Source organism: Balaenoptera acutorostrata, chromosome 9 (genome assembly GCF_949987535.1).
Source record: "Balaenoptera acutorostrata chromosome 9, mBalAcu1.1, whole genome shotgun sequence".
Classification (NCBI taxonomy): Eukaryota; Metazoa; Chordata; class Mammalia; order Artiodactyla; family Balaenopteridae; genus Balaenoptera; species Balaenoptera acutorostrata.
Genome location: NC_080072.1, coordinates 108634945 through 108658628, shown reverse-complemented (window position 1 = coordinate 108658628; position 23684 = coordinate 108634945). Strand labels below are relative to the sequence as shown.

Here is a 23684-nt window from a genome sequence, read left to right as displayed (position 1 = left end):
ATTAGAAATGTAAATTATAAAGAAACAAATAAATGACAGAATTAGAAGACTCTTGTTTTTACATAAAATCCTGAAAAGATGGGCAAGTTCAAAGATATGCATGTTATTTTGGGGGCGGGGGGTGGTGGTTCTGTCACTAGAAAGCTAATAATTTATACAAATCTCAACTACTTCCAGTGTTTTAGGAAAAAATTATCCTTAAAAACTTAATTCTAGGCGCACAGCGGGCGGGCCAGGGAAGCCAGCGGCCCTGGCACGTGATCCGGGACCGGCTTGGTCACTTGGCGGCTCCATCTGTCTGTCCGTCCGCGGGTGCCATCACGGCGGACGCGGCCAGTCAGGTGCTCCCGGGCTCCGGTCTCACCATCCTGTCCCAGCCGCTCACGTACGTGAAGGTGCTCATCCAGGTGGGATGTGAGCCCCTTCCTCCAACAACAGGATGAAATATTTTTGGGCAGCAATTTTGTCAGCTTCCTGGTCTCTCTTGTTATGCTCAGCACATTGCGAGCATCAATGGGAAGCGTGGGTTGTTCACAGGCTTAACTCCAAGACTGTGTTCAGGGGTCCTTGGAACTGTGGTCCATGGTGAAGTTTTACCACATTACCAGGAGTGTGACAAGGCTGAGGAGTCAGGATCTGGAAATGTACAGAAAGAAGTTTCATCTTCCTTTGACCGAGTTATCAAGGAGACAACTCGAGAGGCGATGGCTCATTCTGCTGCTACTCTCATCACACATCCCTTCCACGTGATCACTCTGAGATCTATGGTACAATTCATTGGCAGAGAATCCAAGTACTGTGGACTTTGTGACTTCCTAGCAACTATCCATCGGGAAGAAGCCATCCTAGGATTTTTTTGCGGGTCTTATTCCTCGCCTCCTAGGTGACAGTATTTCTTTGTGGCTCTGTAACTCACTGGCCTACCTCGTCAATACTTATGCACTGGACAGTGGGGTTTCCACCATGAATGAAATGAAGAGTTCTTCCCAAGCTGTCACAGGATTTTTTGCCAGTATGTTGACGTATCCCCTTGTGCTTGTCTCTAATCTTACGGCTGTCAACAACCGTGGGCTTGCTGGTGGATGCCCTCCCTACTCCCCAGTATATTCTTCTTGGATAGACTGCTGGTGCATGCTACAAAGAGGGGGAAATATAAGCCGAGGAAATAGCTTGTTTTCCCGGAAGGTCCCCTTTGGGAAGACTTATTGTTGTGACCTAAGAATGTTAATTTGAAGATGTGGGGCAGGGACAGTGACATTTCTATAGTCCCAGATGCACAGAATTATGGGAGAGAATGTTGATTTCTATACAGTGTGGCGTGCTTTTTAAATAATCATTTAATCTTGGGAAAATGGAAAAAAAAAACTTAATTCTATCATTTTATAAATATTCCTTAGTTCTTTCTACATAACTGAGCCCACTGTGCGTTCACCTAAGTTCAAAGACTCTAGATCTACAAAGCACCAACTCCGTCAAACATTGTGCTACTCAACAATAAAATAAGGGCAAAACACAATAAAATATTCAAATTATGGTTCCAATACTGCTGCAAACATCCAACCACTGGCTGGCAGGCAGCATTCTCATGCAATAACTCAAAATATTTGGGCATCGGCTTAAGTACTCCAAATTCAGAGTATGGAAGGCAACTAAAAGTGGTGGCTATTGCATATTTAAAAATGCAGGGAATTCAAATGCCCCAAACCATGAAGGGTGGTTCAATTAAAAGTGATGCTGTTGGGCTTCCCTGGCGGCGCAGTGGTTAAGAATCCGCTTGCCAATGCAGGGGACACGGGTTCGAGCTCTGGTCCCGGAAGATCCCACATGCCGCGGAGCAGCTGGGCCCGTGAGCCACAATTACTGAGCCTGCACGTCTGGAGCCTGTGCTCCACAACAAGACAGGCCGCGATAGTGAGAGGCCCGCGCACCGCGATGAAGAGTGGCCCCCATTTGCCACAACTGGAGAAAGCCCTCGCACAGAAACAAAGACCCAACACAGCCAAAAATTAAAAAAATAAAAAAATAAAAAAGTGATGCTGTAAAATATTTTAACGGCTTGGAAAGTTATTCAATATGTCAAAAGGCAGGAAAACAGCTTATAAACATATAAGGGAGAATCCATTCTTTCAAAAAACAAAGATGTCCAGAACACAGACTGGAAAAATTTTAAAGTTACTTACCTGGATGGTAAATTACTGTTAATTTCTTTCTGTTTTTTTGTTTTGCTTTTTGTTTGTTTTTAGCTTTACCTGTGTTTTCTAGATTTTTCACAATGACCATATATTTTTTCTTTAACACAGGATACACACTAAGAGTCACCATAATAATCATCTGTAAAAAAATCAATTTAGAATCTCAGTCTTTTTTAATGAAAGACTGTAAGAAGTAGCAAATAGGTTCCTGAGATGATACACACTCAAGTCATAACGTACAATGACTGTAAATCTAAATTCCATGACCTGATAGTGGTTTGGTAGTGGAGAAAGATAGAGAAATAACCTCAGAAGAGTTTTCTCTTTACTTTCTGATTACTAAGAATCACCTACTGCAAACTTTTGCCTAAATGCTGACTGTTTGGTAACTTCTCCATAAACCTTTGGTGGCCCCATGCTGACCTGAGATATCCTTCTCCAGGCCTCTGACCAGGCCATCTGTTCTACCAGTTAGCACAAACTTGAAAGCCAGTTCATCATTTACTGATTGTGACCTTGGTCAAGTTACTTTATCTGTCCATGCCTCGGTTCCTATATCTGTAAAACACATAACCATAGTATGTGTCTCAGAAGGTAGTTCAAAGGTTTCAGTGAGTACATGTAAAACACTATACATAGTAATTGCACCATAAATATAACTATCACTGTTATTATCACTCCAACCACCAACAGAATCTGCCACTCTATTCCTGCTTGTCTATTCTTCTTCCCTAATTACCTAAAGTAACACAGGTTCTCTCTATAAACTCCCAGTAGATATCTAATTTCAAGGGAATTAATTTCCAGTTATGGTCAACTAGGTAATTCAGACCAACCCTCCTGATGAAGACAGCTAGAAAAGCAACATAAAATATTTTTTAAAAGCACTTAGTTAGAGACTTCCCTAGTGGTCCAGTGGTTAAGACTCTGCACTCCCAATGCAGGGGGCCTGGGTTTGATCCCTGGTCAGGGAACTAGAGCCTACATGCCGCAACTAAAGATCCCACATGTCACAATGAAGATCCCACACTTGGCAACAAATATCCTGCGTGCGGCAACTAATACTCAGCACAGCCACATAAGTAAATATTTTTTAAAAAGCACTTAGTTAAAGGCAGTAGGGACCTAAAAAGACAGTGAAGATTTCCTAGGTCAGTAACCAGAGGAGGATGAAAGTCTAAGGAGATGAATATAGCTCACAGGGCTTTTTTCCTCTGGGGATGCTGAAAGATCCTAAAGGGAGTAGCTGAGCAGTGCTTTTAACAGCCTGTAAGGACCAATGGGAAAGGGACTGGAGTCCAGGGCAGGAGGGAGAGGAGAAAGGAAACATATTTGGAAATACACTAGTGGTTTGGAGTTGATACCCCAATGCAGGCTGAACCTAGACGGGTAATCCAGAATTGACAGGACTTCAGAGACTGCAGCTCATCTTCCAATCCTCTCAATCCGTGAAATGAGAGATCCTGGATCTCCAGTTCATCAAATTCCAGGTAGAAGCAAATCAAACATTCTCTGGAGCATAACATTAGCCTAGGCCTTAAATTAATCTATAAGCATTTGTGTAAATAAAACATATGGCTCATAATCAAAAATAACTTGACAAACAAGGACACAAAATAACATGAATAAATAACCAGCAGAAACCCACAACAGGAAAAGATCCACAGGGACCCCAAACACAGGAATTACCAGACAGAGACTCTAAGTATACTTTTCATGTTCAAAGACACAAAAGACAAAAATTGAGAATTTCAGCTCTGATCTAGGAACAATTAAAAAAAACAATTTTAAATTATAAAACTGAAAACCACAACAACTAAAATTAAGAACTCAATGGATGGGACTTCATGGTAGACTAGATATAGCTGGAGAAATCATTAGTAAGCCGAAAGATAGGTCAAAAGAAAAGCTATCAAATGAGGCATGGAAAAACACACAGGACAGAGTAACAGTGTCTACAATGTTTGTTTTTGGAGTCCCAGAGAAAAGAGAAATAGGCAGAACCAATATTTAAATACTTAAATACTTAGATAATGGCTGATAATTGTCTAAAACTGATGAAAGACAACAAACCACAGATTCAAGGAGCTCTACAAGCCGAAGACAGTCAGCCTTCCATATCCTCAGACTGAGTATCCATGGATTGAAACTACTCAGGGGAAAATAAATTTCAGAAAATTCATAATAGCAAAACTCGAATTTGCCACGGGCCAACAATTATTTACATAGTATTTATATTATATTTACAACTATTTACATAGCATTTACATTATATTTATAACTATTTACATAGCATTTACATGCATTAGGTATTTTAAGTAATCTAGAGATGACTGCAAGTATACAGGAGGATATTTGACGGTTACATGCAAATACTAGAACCATTTTACATAACAGACTTGAGCATCACAGATTTTGGTATTGTGGGGAGGGATGTCCTGGAACCAATCCCCCAAGGATGCCAAGGGACTATACATTTAAAAAAAATCCAAACCTAGGTACATAGTAAAATTGCTGAAAATCAGATTCAAAGAGAAAATCTACTAAGTAGTCAGAGATAAGGGACACATTATCTTCAAAGGAACAACAATCTGACAGTTAATTCCAATAAGCTATTGATAATATTGAACATCAGGGTATTTACCAGGAATAGAATAAAGAATAAGATCTTTAAAATGATAAAAGAAATTCTATTCCCGATGAACCTATCTTGCAAGAACGACACTAAAACAGGTATTTGGTGAAAGAATATATGTCACCAGCCAACCTTAAGAAAATTCTAGTGTGTTTTGGAAGACAAAAAATTATCCCAAAACGAAGGTCAGAGATACAAAAGGCATGAAGAGTAACAAAGAGAATATGTAAATCTAAATCAGAGGCTTTCAAACTCACTGCATCTTTGAATCACCGGAGTTTTTAAGAAACACTAATGCTTGACACCCTCCCTCAAGAGACCCTGATGTAATCTGTCTGAATTGGAGTGCAGACAATCTGTGTTTTATAAATGTTCCCCCAGATGATACCAGTGTGCCTCCAAAGTTCATAATCACTGATCTAAATTCATTTGATTGTATAAAACATGGCTTGTATGAGGTCTTCTGGGGTTTAAATGAAATTAACATACATAACAACAATGGCAAAAATGTTGAGAGGGGTTAAATAGAGTTAAAGTGTTCTAATAACCTTCTACTGAGCAGGAAGAGGGCAAAAATACCAATTAATATAAGACACTGAAAGATATTGAAATGTCTAAAGTAACCACTAAAGGGAAAACAAAAGATTATACAAGTATGTTCCAAAGTAATAAGAGAGAGAAGTAAAATAATAACCACCTCCAAAGGAGTTAAATAAGGGAATAAACATAGCAACCTAAATGTCCATTGACAGGTGAATGAATAAAAAACTATGGTGTGTACACACACACACACACACACACACACACACAGAGGAATGTTATTTAGCCATGAAAAAGGACATCCTGCCATTTGCAACAACATAATCCCCTTGAGGGGATTATGCTAAGTGAAATAAGTCAGATGGAGGAAGATAAATACTGTACAATCTCACTTATATGTGGACTCTAAAAACACTGAACTCGTAGATATAGAGAAAAGATCACTCATTGTCAGAGGTGGGAAGTGGAGGTTGAGGGGTGGAGGGTGGGCAAAATATGTGAAGGTGGTCAAAAGGTACAAACTTCTAGTTATAATATAAATAAGTCCTGGGGATGTAATGTACAGCATGGTGACTATAATTAATAACACTGTATTGTATATTTTAAAGTTGCTAAGAGAGTTAATCTTAAAAGTTCTCATCACACACACATGAAAATATGTAACTATCTGTGGTGATGGATGTTCACTAGTCTTACTGTGGTGATCATTTCACAACACATACAAATATCAAATCATTATGTTGTGCACCTGAAACTAATATAATGTTGTGTGCCAATTATACTTCAATTAGAAAAAAAGAAACATAAGAACCAGCAGAGCAAACAAAAAACACTGAATAAGAAGGCAGATGAAAACTCAAATACTTTAGCAATCACATTAAATGAAAATGGACTAAATATTCCAGTAAAAGACGAACTCTGCCTCCTAAGTTAACAAAAGAAAAAGCAACCATAAACACATCTAAAACACAAAGATAGAAACAGTAGACCAAGTGTTGATAAAGGCAAAAACCTTACTGGAGATAACAAGGGAAACTATAACTCTGAGAAGTCCAATTCTTCAGGAATAGATAGCAATTTTAAATCTGTAGGTACCTAATGACAGCCTCAAAATAAGCAAAGCAAAAATTGTCAGAATGACAAGGAGAAAAAAAACTTTCCCAAAATCACAGTGGGAGATTTTTAACATACCTTTCTCAATAAAAGAAAAAAAGAAGATTTAAGAAATCATAAGAATAAAGATCTGAACAACATGAAAACAGCATGATCAGAATACATGTAAAACACTGGAAGTAACAACTACAGCATAAACATTTTCTCTATGCACACAACAAAAATTCTATCATAAACTAGGTCATAAAGCAAGTCTCAATAAATTTGAAAAAACTGAAATCATACAGACTAATTCTCTGACCACAATGCAGTTACCTTAGAAATAAACAGCAAAAAGACAACCAGATAATCTCCACATCTTTGGAAATTAAGAAGTGTACTTCTAAATTACCTGTGGGTAAAAAATTTAAATCACAATGGAAAAATCTATTTTTTTACTTGAATGATAATGAAAATATTATATATCAAAACTTGCATGTTGTTTAATGGTACAAATTTGTAAACAGCAGATAAACTCTGGAAATCTAACGTTCAGCACAGTGATTATAGTCAACAATACTGTTTTATAAACTTCAAAGTTGCTAAAAGACTAGATCTTAATAGCTCTCACCACCAAAAAGAAATTATAATTATGTTTGATAGAGGTATTAGCAGCAATGGTACAATGGTAAACATACTACAATATATAAATGTATCAAATCAGAACACTGTACACTGTAAACTTACACAATGTTATATTCAATTATATCTCGTTTTTTGAAAATAAAAGGAAAGAAATTAAACTGTCACAATTCACAGAATATACTCAGAAATTTTAAAAATTACAGATAAATTATTAGAATTAGTACACAAGCTTAGCAAGACCGCTGAATACATGATCAATTTGAAAATATCAACTTCATTTCAACAACCACAACTAAATGACAATTTTAAGATGCCATTTACAATAGCATTTAAGAAATCAAATATCTATAAATAAATCTAACATAAGATGTACAAGATCTCTATGCAAAAAGCTATAAAACACTGAGGGTAATTAGAGAGGACCTAAATAAAGGTATATGCCATGTTTCTGGATTGGAAGGCTCAGTATTGGAAAAATGTCTATTTTTCCCAATTCAACTACAGACTCGATGCAATCGAATCTAAATTCCAACCAGTGTTTTTGGCTAAATGTGGCAAATGTAAATGGAAAGAAAAGGGTTAAGGAATAGTCAAGACATTACTGAAGAGAACCAAGGCAGAAGGGCTTGCTCTAGTAGTTATAAAACCTTATTATAGGTACTTCCCTGATGGCACAGTGTTTAAGAATCCACTTGCCAATTCCAGGACACGGGTTCAAGCCCTGGTCCGGGAAGATCCCACATGCCGCGGAGCAACTAAGCCCGTGCACCACAACTACTGAGCCTGCACTCTAGAGCCCGAGAGCCACAACTACTGAGCCCGCGCACCATAACTACTGAAGCCCATGCGCCTAGAGCCTGTGCTCCACAACAAGAGAAGCCACCGCAATGAGAAGCCCACACACCACAATGAAGAGTAGCCCTCGCTCGCCACAACTAGAGAAAGCCCACGCACAGCAACGAAGACCCAACGCACACAAAAAATATAAATAAATAAAATTATTAAGAAAACAAAAAAACCTTATTATAAAGTACAGTCATTAAGACAGTGTACTCTTGTTACAGGGATAGAGAAGAGATCAATGGATTAGGAGAGCCCAGAAATAGACTCACCCATACAGAGATATTAATTAACAACAAAGGTGGCATGGGAGAACAGAAGGGAAAGGAGACCTTGACAATAAATGGTGCAAGTTGGATAGCCATATGGAAAAAAAAATAATAATAAAAAGACCAATACTTCATATCTACACAACAATCAGTTCCAGGTAAACTGTAGCTCCAAATGTGACAGGCAAAACAAAAGGCCCCTAGTAGAGGGGCTTCCCTGGTGGCTCAGTGGTTGAGAATCTGCCTGCCAATGCAGGGGACACGGGTTCGAGCCCTGGTCTGGGAAGATCCCACATGCCGCGGAGCAACTAGGCCCGTGAGCCACAACTATTGAGCCTGCGCGTCTGGAGCCTGTGCTCCGCAACAAGAGAGGCCGCGATAGTGAGAGGCCCGCGCACCGTGATGAAGAGTGGCCCCCGCTTGCCACAACTAGAGAAAGCCCTCACACAGAAACGAAGACCCAACACAGCCATAAATAAATAAATTAATTAATTTTTAAAAAAAAGGCCCCTAGTAAGCAACAGGAGAATAACTATGTCCTCAGGGTGGGGAAAACTTCTCACATGGGACACAAAAAGCACCTACCATAATTTAAAAAAATAACTGATAAATTAGACATTAAACTTAAGAACTTCTTCTAAAGACATCATTGAGAATAGCGTAAAAAGGCAAGCAGCAAAGAGGACAGTATTATCTCAGTAACCTCAAACCAGAAACATGCCGAATGTCCATCAACAGTAGAACAAATTGTGGTTTCTTCATACACTGGAATACTATACAGCTGTGGAAACAAGTGAACCACAGCTATGCTCGTCAATCCAAATGACCCTCAAAAACATGTTCAGTGAAAGAAGCCAGATACTCAATATATACTGAGCGATGCCATTTCTATAAAGCGAGAAAACAGGAAAAACTACAGTGTTTAGGGATGAGTGCTTGGGTGGTAAAACTACAAAAAAGAAAAGCAAGACATCATCACCATAGAAGTCGGGATAATAGTTGAGGGAGGGGGAGGGGGAAGTGGGGGAGGGGAACGTTCTATTTCTTGACCTTGGCAGTGGTCACACAAGTATGTTTTACGAAAATACATTGAGCTGTAACTTTTTTTCCTTTGTGTATTTAAATTTTTGAAAGCTCAAAAATATTCCAGGCTTGAGACGTGGGTGGAGAGGGCTGCAATGTTGCCTTGAGTGCTCGGCACCTTCATGAGCACAGGGTTACCCTTACTTTCAGTTCAAATATCTTAGCATCGTTGCTTTCTACAATCATCCTAATACGCTCGAACAATTAGCACTGTGCACTGATAAATATTTATTACAACTCTAAGAGCCTGGGTAAGTTTCTTCGGAATCCAGAGAGATGAAGGGGGTCTCTCTCAACACGAAAACATGAGTGGGAATGCTGAATTCCCAACTCAAGGTAAGAGTTACTTCTGGAAAGGAAGGTTAATGGGATGGGGGAAAGTTCAAAGGAGGCCTAACAATGTTTTATTTCTCTACTGATGATGTTTTAGTTCTTTAAAAAAAAACAAACAAACAGGCTAAAGCAAATACAGAAAGTGCTAAAATTTAACAAAACTGGGTGGTGGATATGAGTATCTTTTATATATTTACTATACTATGTTGGTCATATTCATAATTAAAGGGTCCTATACTCTTCACACTCTTACTGGCTCATTTCTCCAGGTAAAAATTCTGCTTCAGCCTAGGTAAGTCGTCTATTTAGCCTTCCAGAGCCAATATATAAAAATTTGACAATGCTTACATTCTTCACCAACACTAAATCCCACGTTTTCTTCTTCTCTAGGCTAATTACCTCCCTTACAAATTTTTACATACTTCTCCATTCCTGCCTTTCTGTTCTGGATGGCAATATCCCTCAAAAGGATGTGCCGAGATCCTGATAAATCACCTGGGAGGTTCCTTTGAGGTCTCAATTTCACCGGCAAACTTTTAACTCACAGATCATTTAGGTAAGAATAAATTCATTCTTTTTCTTTCCAGCCAGCCTAGCTATATAACCTCCCAAACAGATAATGCCCTGGTAGCAGATGTTGGGTTGCTATCTACCCAACATCCACAGCCCTCTTTTCCAACAGAACCCAGTGTGCAGTCTAAGCCTATCACAGCACCACCATCCCCTCCCCACCCATGACTGGTGTGGCTGGAAGCACCTGATATAATTCTGTACAGTAAGACTTGAGGGGTCTTGTGCTGATGCGCTCTGAGAAAGCCCCACAATCCCCTGGATGTTATCAAATCGAAGCACGTGCTCTGAAACTGCAACAGCCATTCTGCAGCCACAGGAGGCGTGAGGCTGAGGAAGGCAGAGTAGAAAGGTTGTGCTGAGCTATTCGATTAACCCACACCTCAGGTGCCCCACTCCAAATGCTGACTGACTTTTTTCTGGACCACAGTCTTACTCCAGTCATATTGGTTACTGTGTCAGCCTCTTCCTAATAGTTTGTCTATCAATTTGGTCAATGATCATAGATCTGGTGCCAGTAACCTTTTCTCTTCCAAAGAATCCCATACACTGATTTTGGTAAGATTCCCCACAAGTGGTCACCGTTTCTTTCCTTAAAATTTATCAGAATACAAAGATAGAACAAGCTTACCCCTCTTAAAAAAAAAAAAGAGAACTTGCATATTATATTAAAAAGCATTAGACATTTTTTTAAAACCTATGGAAAATGTAAAAAGGCAAAGTCCGCTGTAATTACATCCTTCAAAGATAACCACTGTTAGCAGTTCAGCATATATTGATTCATGATAACACTGCAACATCTATGAAATTAGCTTCTTTTAAAGAAAATACTCACATCAGGTTTTTTGATAGTGGAGAAAACAGGTAGACAGGAGTAAAAAGAAATCTGCAACCAAAACACCCTGATATAGAAGAAAGAGCGAGCGACAGACTCAGAATAAGACAGACCAATTTTCACCCTGGCCCTGCTGCACTGCCTTGAACCCTCGGCCTCACCTGACTCCCGTTTTAGGTATGGATACGAATACCTACTTCACCAGACTTTTGAGGACTTACGTAAGATAATGTCCCCAGATGAGTTCTGTTGGCTTTTTGTTTGCTGGAGTTTGTTTTTCTCTACCTGCACATAAAAATCCCCTGGGGAGCCTGTGACAATGAGAATCCCAGATATCCTCAATGAGAATCTCTGGGGGTAGGGTCTGGAAATCACATCATGCAAGTGCACTGCAGAGGAAAAGGCCCTATGCATAGTTGCTTTTATTACTGCACTGTTTAGCATCTAACACAGAACCTGGTAGCAGTGTTCAACAAACACCAGTGGGATGAATAACAAATGAAAAGTTGTATTTTAAAAATAGATTATAGTTATGTTTCAAAAAGTTTCATTAAAAAAAAGCCTTCATGATGTTTATTTAAGAAAATTTCTCTCAGCAATAAGGTAGTTAGTTATTAGTTATACTTGATACAAAGGACTGGAACTTGTTTCTATTTGAATGAGCCTACATGGCTCACTTTCCATCCTAGGACATAAACCAAGGTACACTATACGAAACTTAAGAGTCAAGGTAATCTAGTTTATCTCACTAAAAAAAACAACTCATGAAAATTGGATTATGGGCGATTTCGAATTCTCAAATGGCCTCCCTCCACAGACTTTACAGTTACTGTACAAAAATTTATCCCTACTTTTTATCACACAGAAAACTATTTTCTTTCAGTAGTTCATTTTAGAACAATTCAAAATACTAATTGTTAGGTACCAGCTTCAATACGCAATTTATGTGTCACTTTGATATAATGTATGTACCTGAGAGCTCTAGGAGGATACACACCACACCAAAACGTTTACAGTGAGATTTCCCCGGACGACACAATCTCAGATTATTTTTCATTTCTTATTGTTCAAATGCATTTAAAATTTTTACAATGAATATGCACTCCCTATATAATTTTTCTTGTTATTTTAAAAAGAAAATGCAAAAGCCCAAGAATTCAGTAAGAGTAATAATTCAGTAAGAGTAATATAATTAAGGAATCTTGAAAGGTTTTTAAGTTTTGATTTTCCAGAGTTGAAACAATATCAGATAAGTTAAAAATATGATTTTTATATTTGGAAAAAAATTAACCCTTCACATATTATTGCCAAGAATTCTAAAGCTCTTTAACAACAACAACAAAAAAAGCATGTTTTCAAATGCTATGAAGGACATTATTGGTTCAACTGGCAAAATGGAATACAGACAGCAGACTTGATCAAAGTATTGTACCAAAGTTAAATTTCTTTAAGCTGATAACTGTACTAAGCTTATGTAGGACAACTTCCTTGGTTCTTAGGAAATACTCACTGAAGTTTTCAGAGGTAGAGGGACATGATGTATGCAACCTGCTCTCAAAACGGTTCAGCAAAAAATACGTAATATCAAAATGAATGAAAAAGCAAATGCTGAATAGGAGAAATGTTAAATTGATGAATCTGGGTAAAGGGTATAAGAGCTGTTCATACAATTTTTATAATTTTTTTGTAAGCTTGAAATTATTTCTAAATAAAAATTCTAATTGAAAAAAGTAACAGAAAAATATTCAAAATTGTTCTTAAGATCATACTGGACCAACTTTAAGCAAGACTTTATTGGGGGAAAAAATAGCAACATATTTAAAAATTGTGCTCATAAAAACACTCAGGGGGGCTTCCCTGGTGGCGCAGTGGTTGAGAATCTGCCTGCCGGTGCAGGGGACGCGGGTTCGGGCCCTGGTCTGGGAGGATCCCACGTGCCACGGAGCGGCTGGGCCCGTGAGCCACAATTGCTGAGCCTGCGCGTCTGGAGCCTGTGCCCCGCGACGGGGGGGGCCGCGGTGGGGAGAGGCCCGCGCACCGCGATGAAGGGCGGTCCCCGCACCGCGATGAAGAGTGGCCCCCGCTTGCCGCAACTGGAGAAAGCCCTCGCACGAACCGAAGACCCAACACAGCCAAAAATAAATAAATAAATAAATAAATAAATAAATAAGAAAATCCTTAAAAAAAAAAAAAAAAAAAAAACACTCAGGGCAGCACCAACCTTAAGCAAGAAATTAAATTAGCATTGTCGAGTAGATATGAGTTACATATGTTGTATTTTCTAGAAGATACATTAAAATTAGAAGAAACAGGTGAAACTAATTTTAATATATTTTACTTAGCCAATGTGTAAAATATTATCATTTCAATACACTCAATATGAAAATTATAAATGAGTTATTTTACAAGTTTTTTCATACTAAGTCTTCAAAATTTGGTGTGCATTTTACACCTACAGTACACCTCAATTCAGATGCTAAATTTTCACAAGAAATACTGGATCTGCATTTAGATTTCATAAAATGTATCAAATAGTTTAAAAAGCAGACTCATATACCAAGTTGTTTCAAACACTGTTAAATGTTTTCCAATCACCAAATAGAGTGTTTTTGAATATAAATTAACTAAAATTAAATAAAATGGAAAGTTCATTCCTCAATCACAGTAGCCACACTGCAAGTGGCTACACTGTGGGACAGCCCAGCTTTAGAGGATGAAACAAACGCCCGCGAAAGGAGGGCCTGATTTGCCAAAACTTAGCTCATCACATTTATCAAACGATTTTAACATGGTTATGAGGTTAACAGGCTGATGTTCCTATCAGAGGCATTGGTATCTGTCCAGGTCATAATGTGACATCCCCTCCACCACCAATCAGAAATATCAGCGCAAAGCTTCTTGATCCTCTGCCTCAGACATCATACGTTGAGTTTCCTGAAAATTGACTATCAAAGGGCTCACTCATTGTAAAATGTGGTGGAATGAACTGGCTCTCAGAAGCCTCAATGTCCACTGTACAGAGTGCAGAATTTCAGCACAAATACCGTCTGAGAATCCCACATGGGAGCAGGCCCACGACTGAACTTGTCTCAGATTTAACAGAGGAAGTGACCCTGAGTACAGAGACTTTTTTTTCTTTTAAACAGGTGTAAGAGATTAATTCAGTCAACACCAAGCAACACTCAAGATTTGCCAATCAATAATTCTGTGCCAAGCAATTTGATCAGGGATTTGGCTAGAATCCTTTTGGCTAATCTCAATAAGGACCATCCCAAAGCGAATCCTGATTTAGGCCATCCTCATCTAAATCAAGGCTTAGGCAGTCCTTTGCCTGAAAGCAAATAAACTAAATCAAATTATATACATACGAAGGAAATTCTGCCTCTTGGACAAAAGGAAAAACCATTTGAAAGATAATTTAGCAAGTATGGGCAAAAACACAGTTCCAAAGAAGAGAAGTTTCATAACACAGCATTCAAAACCCATTTTAGGGAAATGTCTAATTCCTACTTTCTGTCTAGCCAGACTTTCCGTTTGAACAATGATGTGGGTAATAATCAAATTTAATCCACAACAGCTAATTCTGATATTGTTCATTTCTCTTTCTCTGCAGGCATCAAGTAAACCTGAAAGATGTACTTTAAAATTGATGGACCCTTTTTTGTGAATTCACTAGTGCCTGAAGTTACTCATACCTCTGGGAAGTGAGGTAAAACAGTGTGAACAATGGTTTTTGACATCCTGACCTAAGAGTTAAATTCTATGTTCCATACAAAATCTTCTTCCTTCCCCTCCCATCCCAATGATCTAGCTTGCTTCCCTGCGACACCCTATTGGGGACCACAGATATAAATCTAACTAACCACTGTGTGGAAACGAAAATAATCCTAATCTAAAAGCATGCGTATATAAACATTAACTATTTCTACTTAAAACTTCTCCCCCCCGCTCCCGGCCCCCCAAGAATCAAAGCTTTACACAGGATGAATACAAACGTTTTAAGCCGTTCCATCGGAGGTTTGTTCTTGATTAGATTTATTCTAATCGTGGAAATATTTACACATTCTGCAGAAGAACACGTTCTAACTGTGGGTTTTTATTAGAAACTTCTCAGTCAATGCCTAGGTAATCAAATCCAGTCTCACTTCTCTCTGAAATTAGCCAACCACGCAGAAATCCACTGTAATTTTTAAAATAGCGAAGGGGGGAAATAAACTACACACCCGAAACATTCCAGTCCGACAGTTCAAGCACTATTTCGAGAAGGCAAGTAAAAATAAAGTCCCACGTCTCCCTCAGGAACAGAAAGGTTTCTGTGAAGCGGCCACGTCCAGGCCACCCTGCAGGACCCACGGACCTCAGCAACGCCGCCTGTCCCCGCGGCCCGACCCCAACGAATCACCCAGGAGCCCAGGCGCTGGAACATCCTCCCGGCACAGAGATGCCACGGGGTTATCAGGTGCAGAAAAACTACTTACAGCAAAGAAGTACGATTAGACAAGAGTCTTTACAACGTATTCACGGCCACCGCGTCCCTGCTCGCTGAAACCCACCACAAAAGGGAGCAACACAGCACAGCAGCAGAGAGGGGTTTCCCCTTGTTTATTAGACTCAGGCAAACGGCTATATTTAACAATTCCTCCCGAAGGCCCGATGCCAGCGCGCAGGATCTGGAGCGCGAGGCACACAGGAAGGAGAGGGCACACCCGCTGCGGGCTGCAGAGCTTCTCCGGTGCAGCCCGAGAGGCGCTCGCCCCGCATCGCGGCACTCCCCCGGCGCCGAGCCGGCACGCCCGCATCCCCGCGGCTCGGCCCACCTCGCCAACAAAGGCCGCATCCGCCGCTCCCCGGTGGGAAGCCCCGGCGCCGCGCGGGGAGCGCGCTGCCCGCCCCAGCCCGGGGCCAGGGTCTGCACAGCCGCCCCCGGAGCGAGCCCAGCCGCACCGGGTCTCGGGCTACGAGCCACCCCGGGGCGCACGGCAGAGGCTCGCGTGGTCCCGGGGGAGGGCGGGGTGGGCGTCTGGGCCGCGCGGGGTCCCCAGAGGATGTGGCGCCGCCGCGGGCGGGATGGGGGCTGGGGCGGCCGAGGCGGCCCGCCGCCCCCCGCAACCCCGATGCCTTTCATTTGGCCTCTGCGGCGTCGGAGGCAGCCCGACCTCCAGCGCTAAGCGCTGCGCCAAGCAGCGGCGGGCGGGGGAGGCGCGCCAGACCCGCTGCAGCGCCGGACCACCCCCACCGCCCCGCGCGACGCGTCCCCCCGCCCGGCCCGGACCCCGCGGCCCGCCCGCCCGCAGGCCGCGCTCCCTCGCGGGCGCAGGAGAAAGGGCTCGGGCGCTCGCCCGGTGCCCACCTCAATGTAGCCGGCCAGAGCCGCGGCGGGCGCCGTGAGCCCGAGCAGCAGCAGGACCAGGAGTTTGCCCGTGGCCGCGGCGACAGCGGTCCCGGTGGCCGCCATCCCTCGCCGGGTCGCTCTAGCGCTCGGCGCTCAAGCTCACACACACACGGAATCGGGAGCTCACCCCACCGCGACCCAGAAGCATCTAAAGCCTGTTCGCCGCCGCCCCGGGGGTTTTACACCGACCGGAACTGACTTCACAAAACCACGCCCCCCATATCCAGCGCCCAATGCCGGCCCGCAGAACTGCCGCAAGACACCGCCCCTTGTTCAGCCCAGATCCAATCAGGGGACGGAAGGGCCCGCACCTCCCGCCGCCCCAGCCGCGCACCCCCGCCCGGCCCCGCCCCCAGCCGCTGACGCCCCGCCCCCGCCGGGACCCCGAGGCCCCGAGACGCGGGGGTGTACGCGGGGGTGTGCGCAGGCTGGGTGGGGGCGCGCTTCGGCCTCTGGAACCGTGCATGGTTGTCTGCCCGCAATGCGCCCGTCTGTTCGCCTGCAGCGGCCTGATACGGACACGCCCCACTCCCCGCCCTTGCGGGGTATTTTCCAGATTCCTCTGGGTACCGCCCTCTTTGGGGTTCTGAAAATGATTTTATTAAAAACAGGATAAAAAAAAAAAACCAGGATGAATTGTTCCGAGTCCAGGCAGGTTTGCAGAAGGCCCTCCCCCCGGGCAGAGGAAGGGCTGCCATGAGGCAGCTTTCCTCTGCTTCGACCCCGCGCAGGGCGCGCCTCTTCCTAGCTCGCTGCCAGCCCGGAGCCGGCTTCGCCCTTTCCTCGCCGCTCCGCTCGGCCGTGTTTCCACGCTTTTGACCTCTGTTTATTAGGCCTCATCCTTCCTGTTCCTTCCCAGTGGCCACTAGAGCCCGGGATAGCTTCCTCCCACTGGAGACCAGTAGTGCAAGGACAACGTTGACCTCAAAGCCCAGGTCCTCTTCCTCGTGTATTTTAGGAAAAGATCATTTTTCTTTTTTTCTCTAGTTTAAGATCACTAGCAAGAGACCTGCTTCTCTCTGCCTTCTTGCTCCGCTGCGTTTCCACTTTCAGTCGGGAAACATTCTGCTGCCCGGGTTCACAGCTGGCACGGCCTCGCCGCGGCTGGGGCGCCTCCGGCTTTGTTTCCTTTCAATAGCCGCGAGATTTATGGACCACCCTCTGCATAGTCCTTGCAGTTTCCAGATGAATAAAGAACAGGGTCTCTACCCCAGGAAACAGACAGTAAAAAGGGAGACACAGCGTCCACGGAGTACACGCAGAGTGCAGCAACGAGGAGAACGCTGGATTTTCCAGCCCCGCTGCGTGACGTGCCCATTCCTGTGGCTGAACAGGCTCTACCCCATTCCCCAGAGACAGCCGGCCCCTTTCCACTGCAGAGCTCTCCCCATGCCTGCACTGTCCTCGCTCCAATATTTACCTGTTGAAAACCTTTTCATCTTCCTCTGCTCGCTTGGAGGTAAAATCATCTGCTTCTGAATACCCAGAGCGCTATTCTCCACTCTGGCACTTGCTCTCCTAGTTATTTCCGAAGCTCTCCTGCCACTGACAAGGCATGGGTATGTAATACTGCAGGGCCCCTCACCCCGGATACCCCAACACATGTTTGTGCAGCGTCACTGAAACCAGTTCTGCTGGGTTCTGGTCCTAGTTCAACGGTTGCTGTGGACTGAAGTGTATCCTCTCCAACATTCACATATGTTGAAGCCCTGACCCCTAATATGATGGTATTTGGAGATGGGGCTTTTGGGAGGTAATTAGGATTAGATGAGGTATGAGGGTGGGGGCCCACAAGAGGGGATTAGTGCCCTTATAAGAAGAGACCAGAGAGCTTGTTTCCACCATCCACCCACCCCCATCCACACGAGGACGCAGAGAGAAGGCCAGGAAGAGAGCCCTCATCATCGGGAAACCAAGCCAGCCAGCACCGTGCTCTTGGACTTCGCAGCCTCCAGAATTGTCAGAAAGAAAGTCCTGTTGTTTAAACCACCCAGTCTGTGGTATTTCGCTATGGCAGCCGGAGCTGACCGGCATAGCTGTATAACTATGGGCAAGCCCTTCATCATGTGGACTATCTTTCCTCCCCTGACAAGTGTAAATATTAAACGCCTGTCTTACTTTCCCAATTTGTGTGATTCAATGAAAAATGAATGTACAGTAGAGAAAAGCATGAAGTGCAATTTTCTGTGAAAATATGCATGAAACAGTACCAAGTGACTGTGAAAGTCCTAATTCTGTTGTGGACCCTTGGATGTGTCCTACAGACCCTCTGGGACCTGTTTCCTTGCCCACAAAATCAGGGACTCAACTCAAGGATGTCTAAATTTCTATGAATCTAAATGCTAAGAGAAAAGCAAGTGAAATTCCCTAGGTTCGGAGCAGTGGCCCCAATATTCATGCTTTTGGGACTGTGTATGCAAGGCTGAGCTCTAATATCATGGAATAGGGCAAGGAAATGTAGAAAAATGACCTGGGGGTTATCTGTCTAAAATTATTTATGTCCTGGGGACTTCCCTGGTGGCTCAGTGGTTAAGACTCCATGCTTTCAAGGCAGGGAGCATGGGTTTGATCCCTGGTCAGGAAACTAAGATCCCACATGAAATAAATAAACTAATTTAATTAAATAAAAACCTTAATATGTTTTAATTAATTAATTAATTAAAATAAGTCCTGAAAGATGTTTATTTGCATTTTCAGAACACTGAAGGATCATTAATAAAAGTTTGTTGCCCTATTTATCAATGTTCTTTTAAAATGTTACTCTCTTTTTATTAAGTGACACTCACAGGAGCATACTTAGTCTTGCAGTTCTCAAACAATGATTTTTCATCCTAAATATGTTCACGTCAGTGACCAAGTCATTTGAAGAGTACTATGTTTTCACTTCATTACCCTTTGTTCACAAAAGGAAAAGGCCTAAAATAACCTCCTGTTTCTCCTCTCTTCTTAAGAATCAGACTTTCTTGTAAAAGAGTTATCTTTCACGTACACTTAAGATGTGTGCATTTCATTGTTGGGGAAAAAAGTAGTTTATGTCCCTAAACGTATCCCTATATGAGCAGCACCCACTCATCCATTTGACACTTATTCAGGTGAGTTAAATCCAGGTAGAGCAGCTGCTCCCAAATCAGGATGCTTTTCAAAATCAACTAAGAAGTTTTATAAAAAGGCAAATTCCTAAGCTCCTACCTTGGAAATTTTGAATCACTAAGACTAAGGTGACATAAGGGATTCAATATACATTTTTTTTAAAGCTGTCCAGGGAATTCTAATCCACTAATACTTCTGAGAGCTTGATTCTTGAAAATCATGGGTCAGTAAAACAAAATTTTTAAAATTGGAGTAGCATTTAAAGTTACCAGTGTTTCCAGACGTAGACAACAGACTTGTGGTTGCAAAGGGGGAGGGAGGATGGGGGAAGGATGGATTAGGAGTTTGGGATTAGCAGATGCAAACTATTATATGTAGAATGGATAAACAACAAGGTCCTACTGTAGAGCACAGGGAACTATATTCAATAGCCTATGATAAACCATAAAAAAGAATGTATACATATGTATAACTGAATCACTTTGCTGTACAGCAGAAACTAACACAACATTGTAAATCAACTATGTCAATAAAAAAATTTAAAAATAAAAAAATTACCAGTGTTTTAGTTTTCTAAATAAAACATTGACACAACTGTGTGTTATCACCACTGTTTCATTAAAGAAAGAACATTTAACAACAACAAAAAGTAAGAATTTTACAATTTAAAAGACAATGTAAATTTTTGACAACTCACTACATTGCCTTTTTCTCATCACAAATCAGAATGGTGAATACTTTATAATGGAACGGTCCTGCTCTAACGCAGGTGTTGGAACAATGTAGTATGGGACATGAATATGAACTGGTTATAAGCTTGGCCTTGGCTTATAACTGGTAGCCTTTAAATATACCATACCCAGAATGTATCCTCTCACCCCCAAACCCACCACACCATCCATGACTGACTCAGTACTTAAGACTTGGTTCCAGTATCACTTGCTCATGGAAGTTTTCTGCTCTCCCCTTCTCCTCCAAGGCTGAGCTGATACACCTCCTTTGTGTTCCCCAGAACATTCTATACATACCTCTGACACACTGTTTGTAAAGTAAACATTAGTGATTTATTTTCTTTATTGTCTCCTTAATTACATCATGAGTCCTTTGAGGGGAGGAGTCATGTTTGGTTCACTTCTGTATCTCTACAGAGTGGTTGCACTTAATAGACATTCAAAAAAATATTTGCTGAAGGAACACATAACTAAATGAGCTTTACACTCTGGCAGAGAAGATAAAACTTGTGCATGCATAAGTATACTACTGAGTGGAAAGTCATAAACTGCCCAAGAGAACTGTCTGTGCTTTTTAAGGAATAAATTGGGGGAAGAAGTTGGTTACATCTGGCTGAGGACAGCAGGCAAGTATCATAGAAGAGATTATATCTGAGAGTTCCTGTGAATATACAAAGGATGTCCAGGAGAGGACAAAAAGCATGGAAGGAACAATGCGAGCAAAGGCATGGCATTGGAAAAACACAAGGCATGTAAGAGAACATGTGAGTATTTCATTTCTTTGGAGGACAGGGTTTGTAATAAATAGCAAAGGTAAGATGGTTGGTCAGTTTATCTAAAAGATACTGGGGAGCCATAGAAATCTTTGGCAAAAAGATATAATTAGAGTTGGCTTTAGGCAAATTGAGTGTGACAGCCATATGAGGTATGAACCAGAGTCTAGAGGCAAGGAGGCCAACTAGGAGCCTATTGTGATATCAGGGAAAGAGTGATTGTGGGCAGAATGAAGAGAGATGCAGTGGGACTGGAAAGGAGGAGAAGAGGAGGAGGAATAAAAGGAACTTCATGTGTCCAAACATGGTGTCTGGGAGAATATGGTAAGGACAATGCCATTGGCAGAAATGGGGAAAAGATAATGGGGATAGGGGAGTGGAGTTGACGAAATGCCAACAACATCTCCAGCATGAGATACACAGTCATTACTTGGGAAAGAGCTCAGAGAGAGTTTGGAACTAGAATTAGAATTTGGGGATTTACCGACCCCAAAGTGGTTGAAACCATAAGACAGCCAATGGGGACAGCAACAAGAGAGGTAGAAAGAAACCCAGAATGATATATTATTTTTCTGTTTAACATATGTTTATCATCACAGCATAGAGTCAAAAGCTAGAAAAGGCCAAGTAGGATGAGGACTAAGGAAGCATCACTGAACTTGGAGATCATAGAACCTGGTCACTGGTCATTTCTTTGTAAGTTGTAAAGCTACATGTAGGAAGTAAAGGTTTAAGTGGCTGGTGAGGCAGAGCTAACAAGCACAGTCATATCCTCCAAGATGTTTCCTGCTGAAAGAGCGAGCTAGTGGAGCAGCTCTTGTGGGGTACGGGTAGAGAGTTTTGTTGTTGTTTTTGTTGCTGTTTGCCATTGATAAGAAGCCACTGTGCTGGGGAAGAGGAGTTGCCTGGTGGTCTAGTAGTCAAGATTCCGTACTTTCACTGCCGTGGCCCGGGTTCAATCCCTGGATGGGGAACTGGGATCTCACAAGCCAGGCAGTGCAGTCAAAATAAAAAACAAACAAACAAAAAAACCCAAGAAACCACTGGGGAAGGGGAGAAATTGACAGTGCAAGAGAGACCATTCAGATTTGTAAGATGCATATCATCCTCATTTTGCAGATGAGGAAACCAAGGCTCAGAGAGGTTAAATAACTTGCCCACAACCAAAACCGGTAACCAGCAGAGAAGGAAATTGAATCTTGGTTTGTGTGACTCAGAAACGTAAGGTCGTCTGCTCACATCATGCTAACCAGCTCCCTAGCAGATATCAGAAAACATTCGTCTAATAAGTCCCTCCATGGATACATGGAAAATGTATCAATGGCTGGCCATTCTTTCTGCTTGCATTTTTTTTTTTTTAAGAGGGAAGGATTATTTATTTATTTATTTATTTATTTATTTTTGGCTGTGTTGGGTCTTCGTTTCGTGCTAGGGCTTTCTCTAGTTGCGGCAAGCGGGGGCCACTCTTCAAAGCGGTGCACGGGCCTTTCACTACTGCGGCCTCACTTGTTGTGGGGCACAGGCTCCAGATGCGCAGGCTCAGTAGTTGTGGCTCACGGGCCTAGTTGCTCCACGGCATGTGGGATCCTCCCAGACCAGGGCTCGAACCCGTGTCCCCTGCATTGGCAGGCAGATTCTCAACCACTGCACCACCAGGGAAGCCCCTCTGCTTGCCTTTTAAGGTAGCTTTGTGATATTCTGTAAAATCACACTTCTATTCATAAACAGAGAAGCCACTCTACAAAATGTAACTCAAGAGGAATTAGAAAGTTCCCTAGCGGTCTCCTATTTCTCTCCTGCTTAGAAGGCTTCCATGTTCCCTCTGCCACTGATGTTGAACAGGTGGCATCACTTCTCAGAGGGACGCTCTATAAGAAGCAGAACAGGTTTAACCTTGCATGATTTTCACCTTCACCACATGAGTAGGTAATTAAAATTTAAATATTTTAACTTATAAAGACTTTCTTATACCTCCTACTGGTCTACATTAAAACAGGATCTGGTTTTCAAACCAGTCAAATAGACAAAAATATCAAGTACTTAAAATCAGTACAGGGCACCCAAATTCGATAATGCCAGGGCAGGGTCTAGACATAAGAAAGACTCTGGCCCTGGAGTCTTCACGTAAATATTTTTTGTTTTCAAAGATAATACCGGTTTAACTGATTACAATCTGGGTATGTAGGTGTGGCTGAAATACAGTGCTTGAAAAATAACTTTAAACACACTACACATATGCTACGCTTTGTTTTGCTGGTCAACTGGTTGACAGGCTTGAAGCAAACAAGTTCTGTAAGGTCTAAAACTTATACAGTTTTGGGTGTCCTCATAAAGACAAACGTTAAATTTTCAGAGTCCCTGCGGAGGTCTCAGGGGAGCCCAGGGCAAAAGAGTGATCGCAGAGCTTGATTAACTCTGCAGAAAAGCTGCCTCTGGCTGCAAATCACTTTTGGAGGAGTTGTTATTGCATGTGGCCCTGCCTATTTACCTTCCTTTATTTCCTGTTGTTCCTGAGTCTTCATTTGAAAGGAGCCATCCCATTCCTTGTATTTGGGCTGTTCTGCCTCTATGCTATGGCTATTTTCTCAGCTGCCCATAACGATGCCACGTTTTTTTACTGTTCTTGTTTGGTGCTTCTTCGAATGATTTCCTCTGCCTTCAGTG

The 23684-nt window shown here is 42.2% G+C and overlaps 1 protein-coding gene and 1 pseudogene across 7 annotated transcripts in view; one reads left to right on the top strand and one right to left on the bottom strand.

The window, feature by feature from the left end:
• Window positions 1–16601, bottom strand: part of APLP2 (amyloid beta precursor like protein 2) — a 71925-nt gene extending 55324 nt beyond the window's left edge. For 3 of the 7 annotated variants that reach the window (XM_057552306.1, XM_057552307.1, XM_057552309.1), the window contains exon 1: window positions 16385–16599. In XM_057552306.1, the coding sequence (XP_057408289.1) occupies window positions 16385–16489 (105 nt within the window). In that variant the 5' untranslated portion in view covers window positions 16490–16599. Of the gene's footprint in view, window positions 1–16384 lie in introns of all 7 variants that reach the window. The other 4 variants (XM_057552308.1, XM_057552311.1, XM_057552310.1 and 1 more) reach the window with 2 other exon arrangements.
• Window positions 429–1340, top strand: LOC102998355 (mitochondrial carrier homolog 2-like; annotated as a pseudogene).
• Window positions 16602–23684: the final 7083 nt, after the last annotated feature.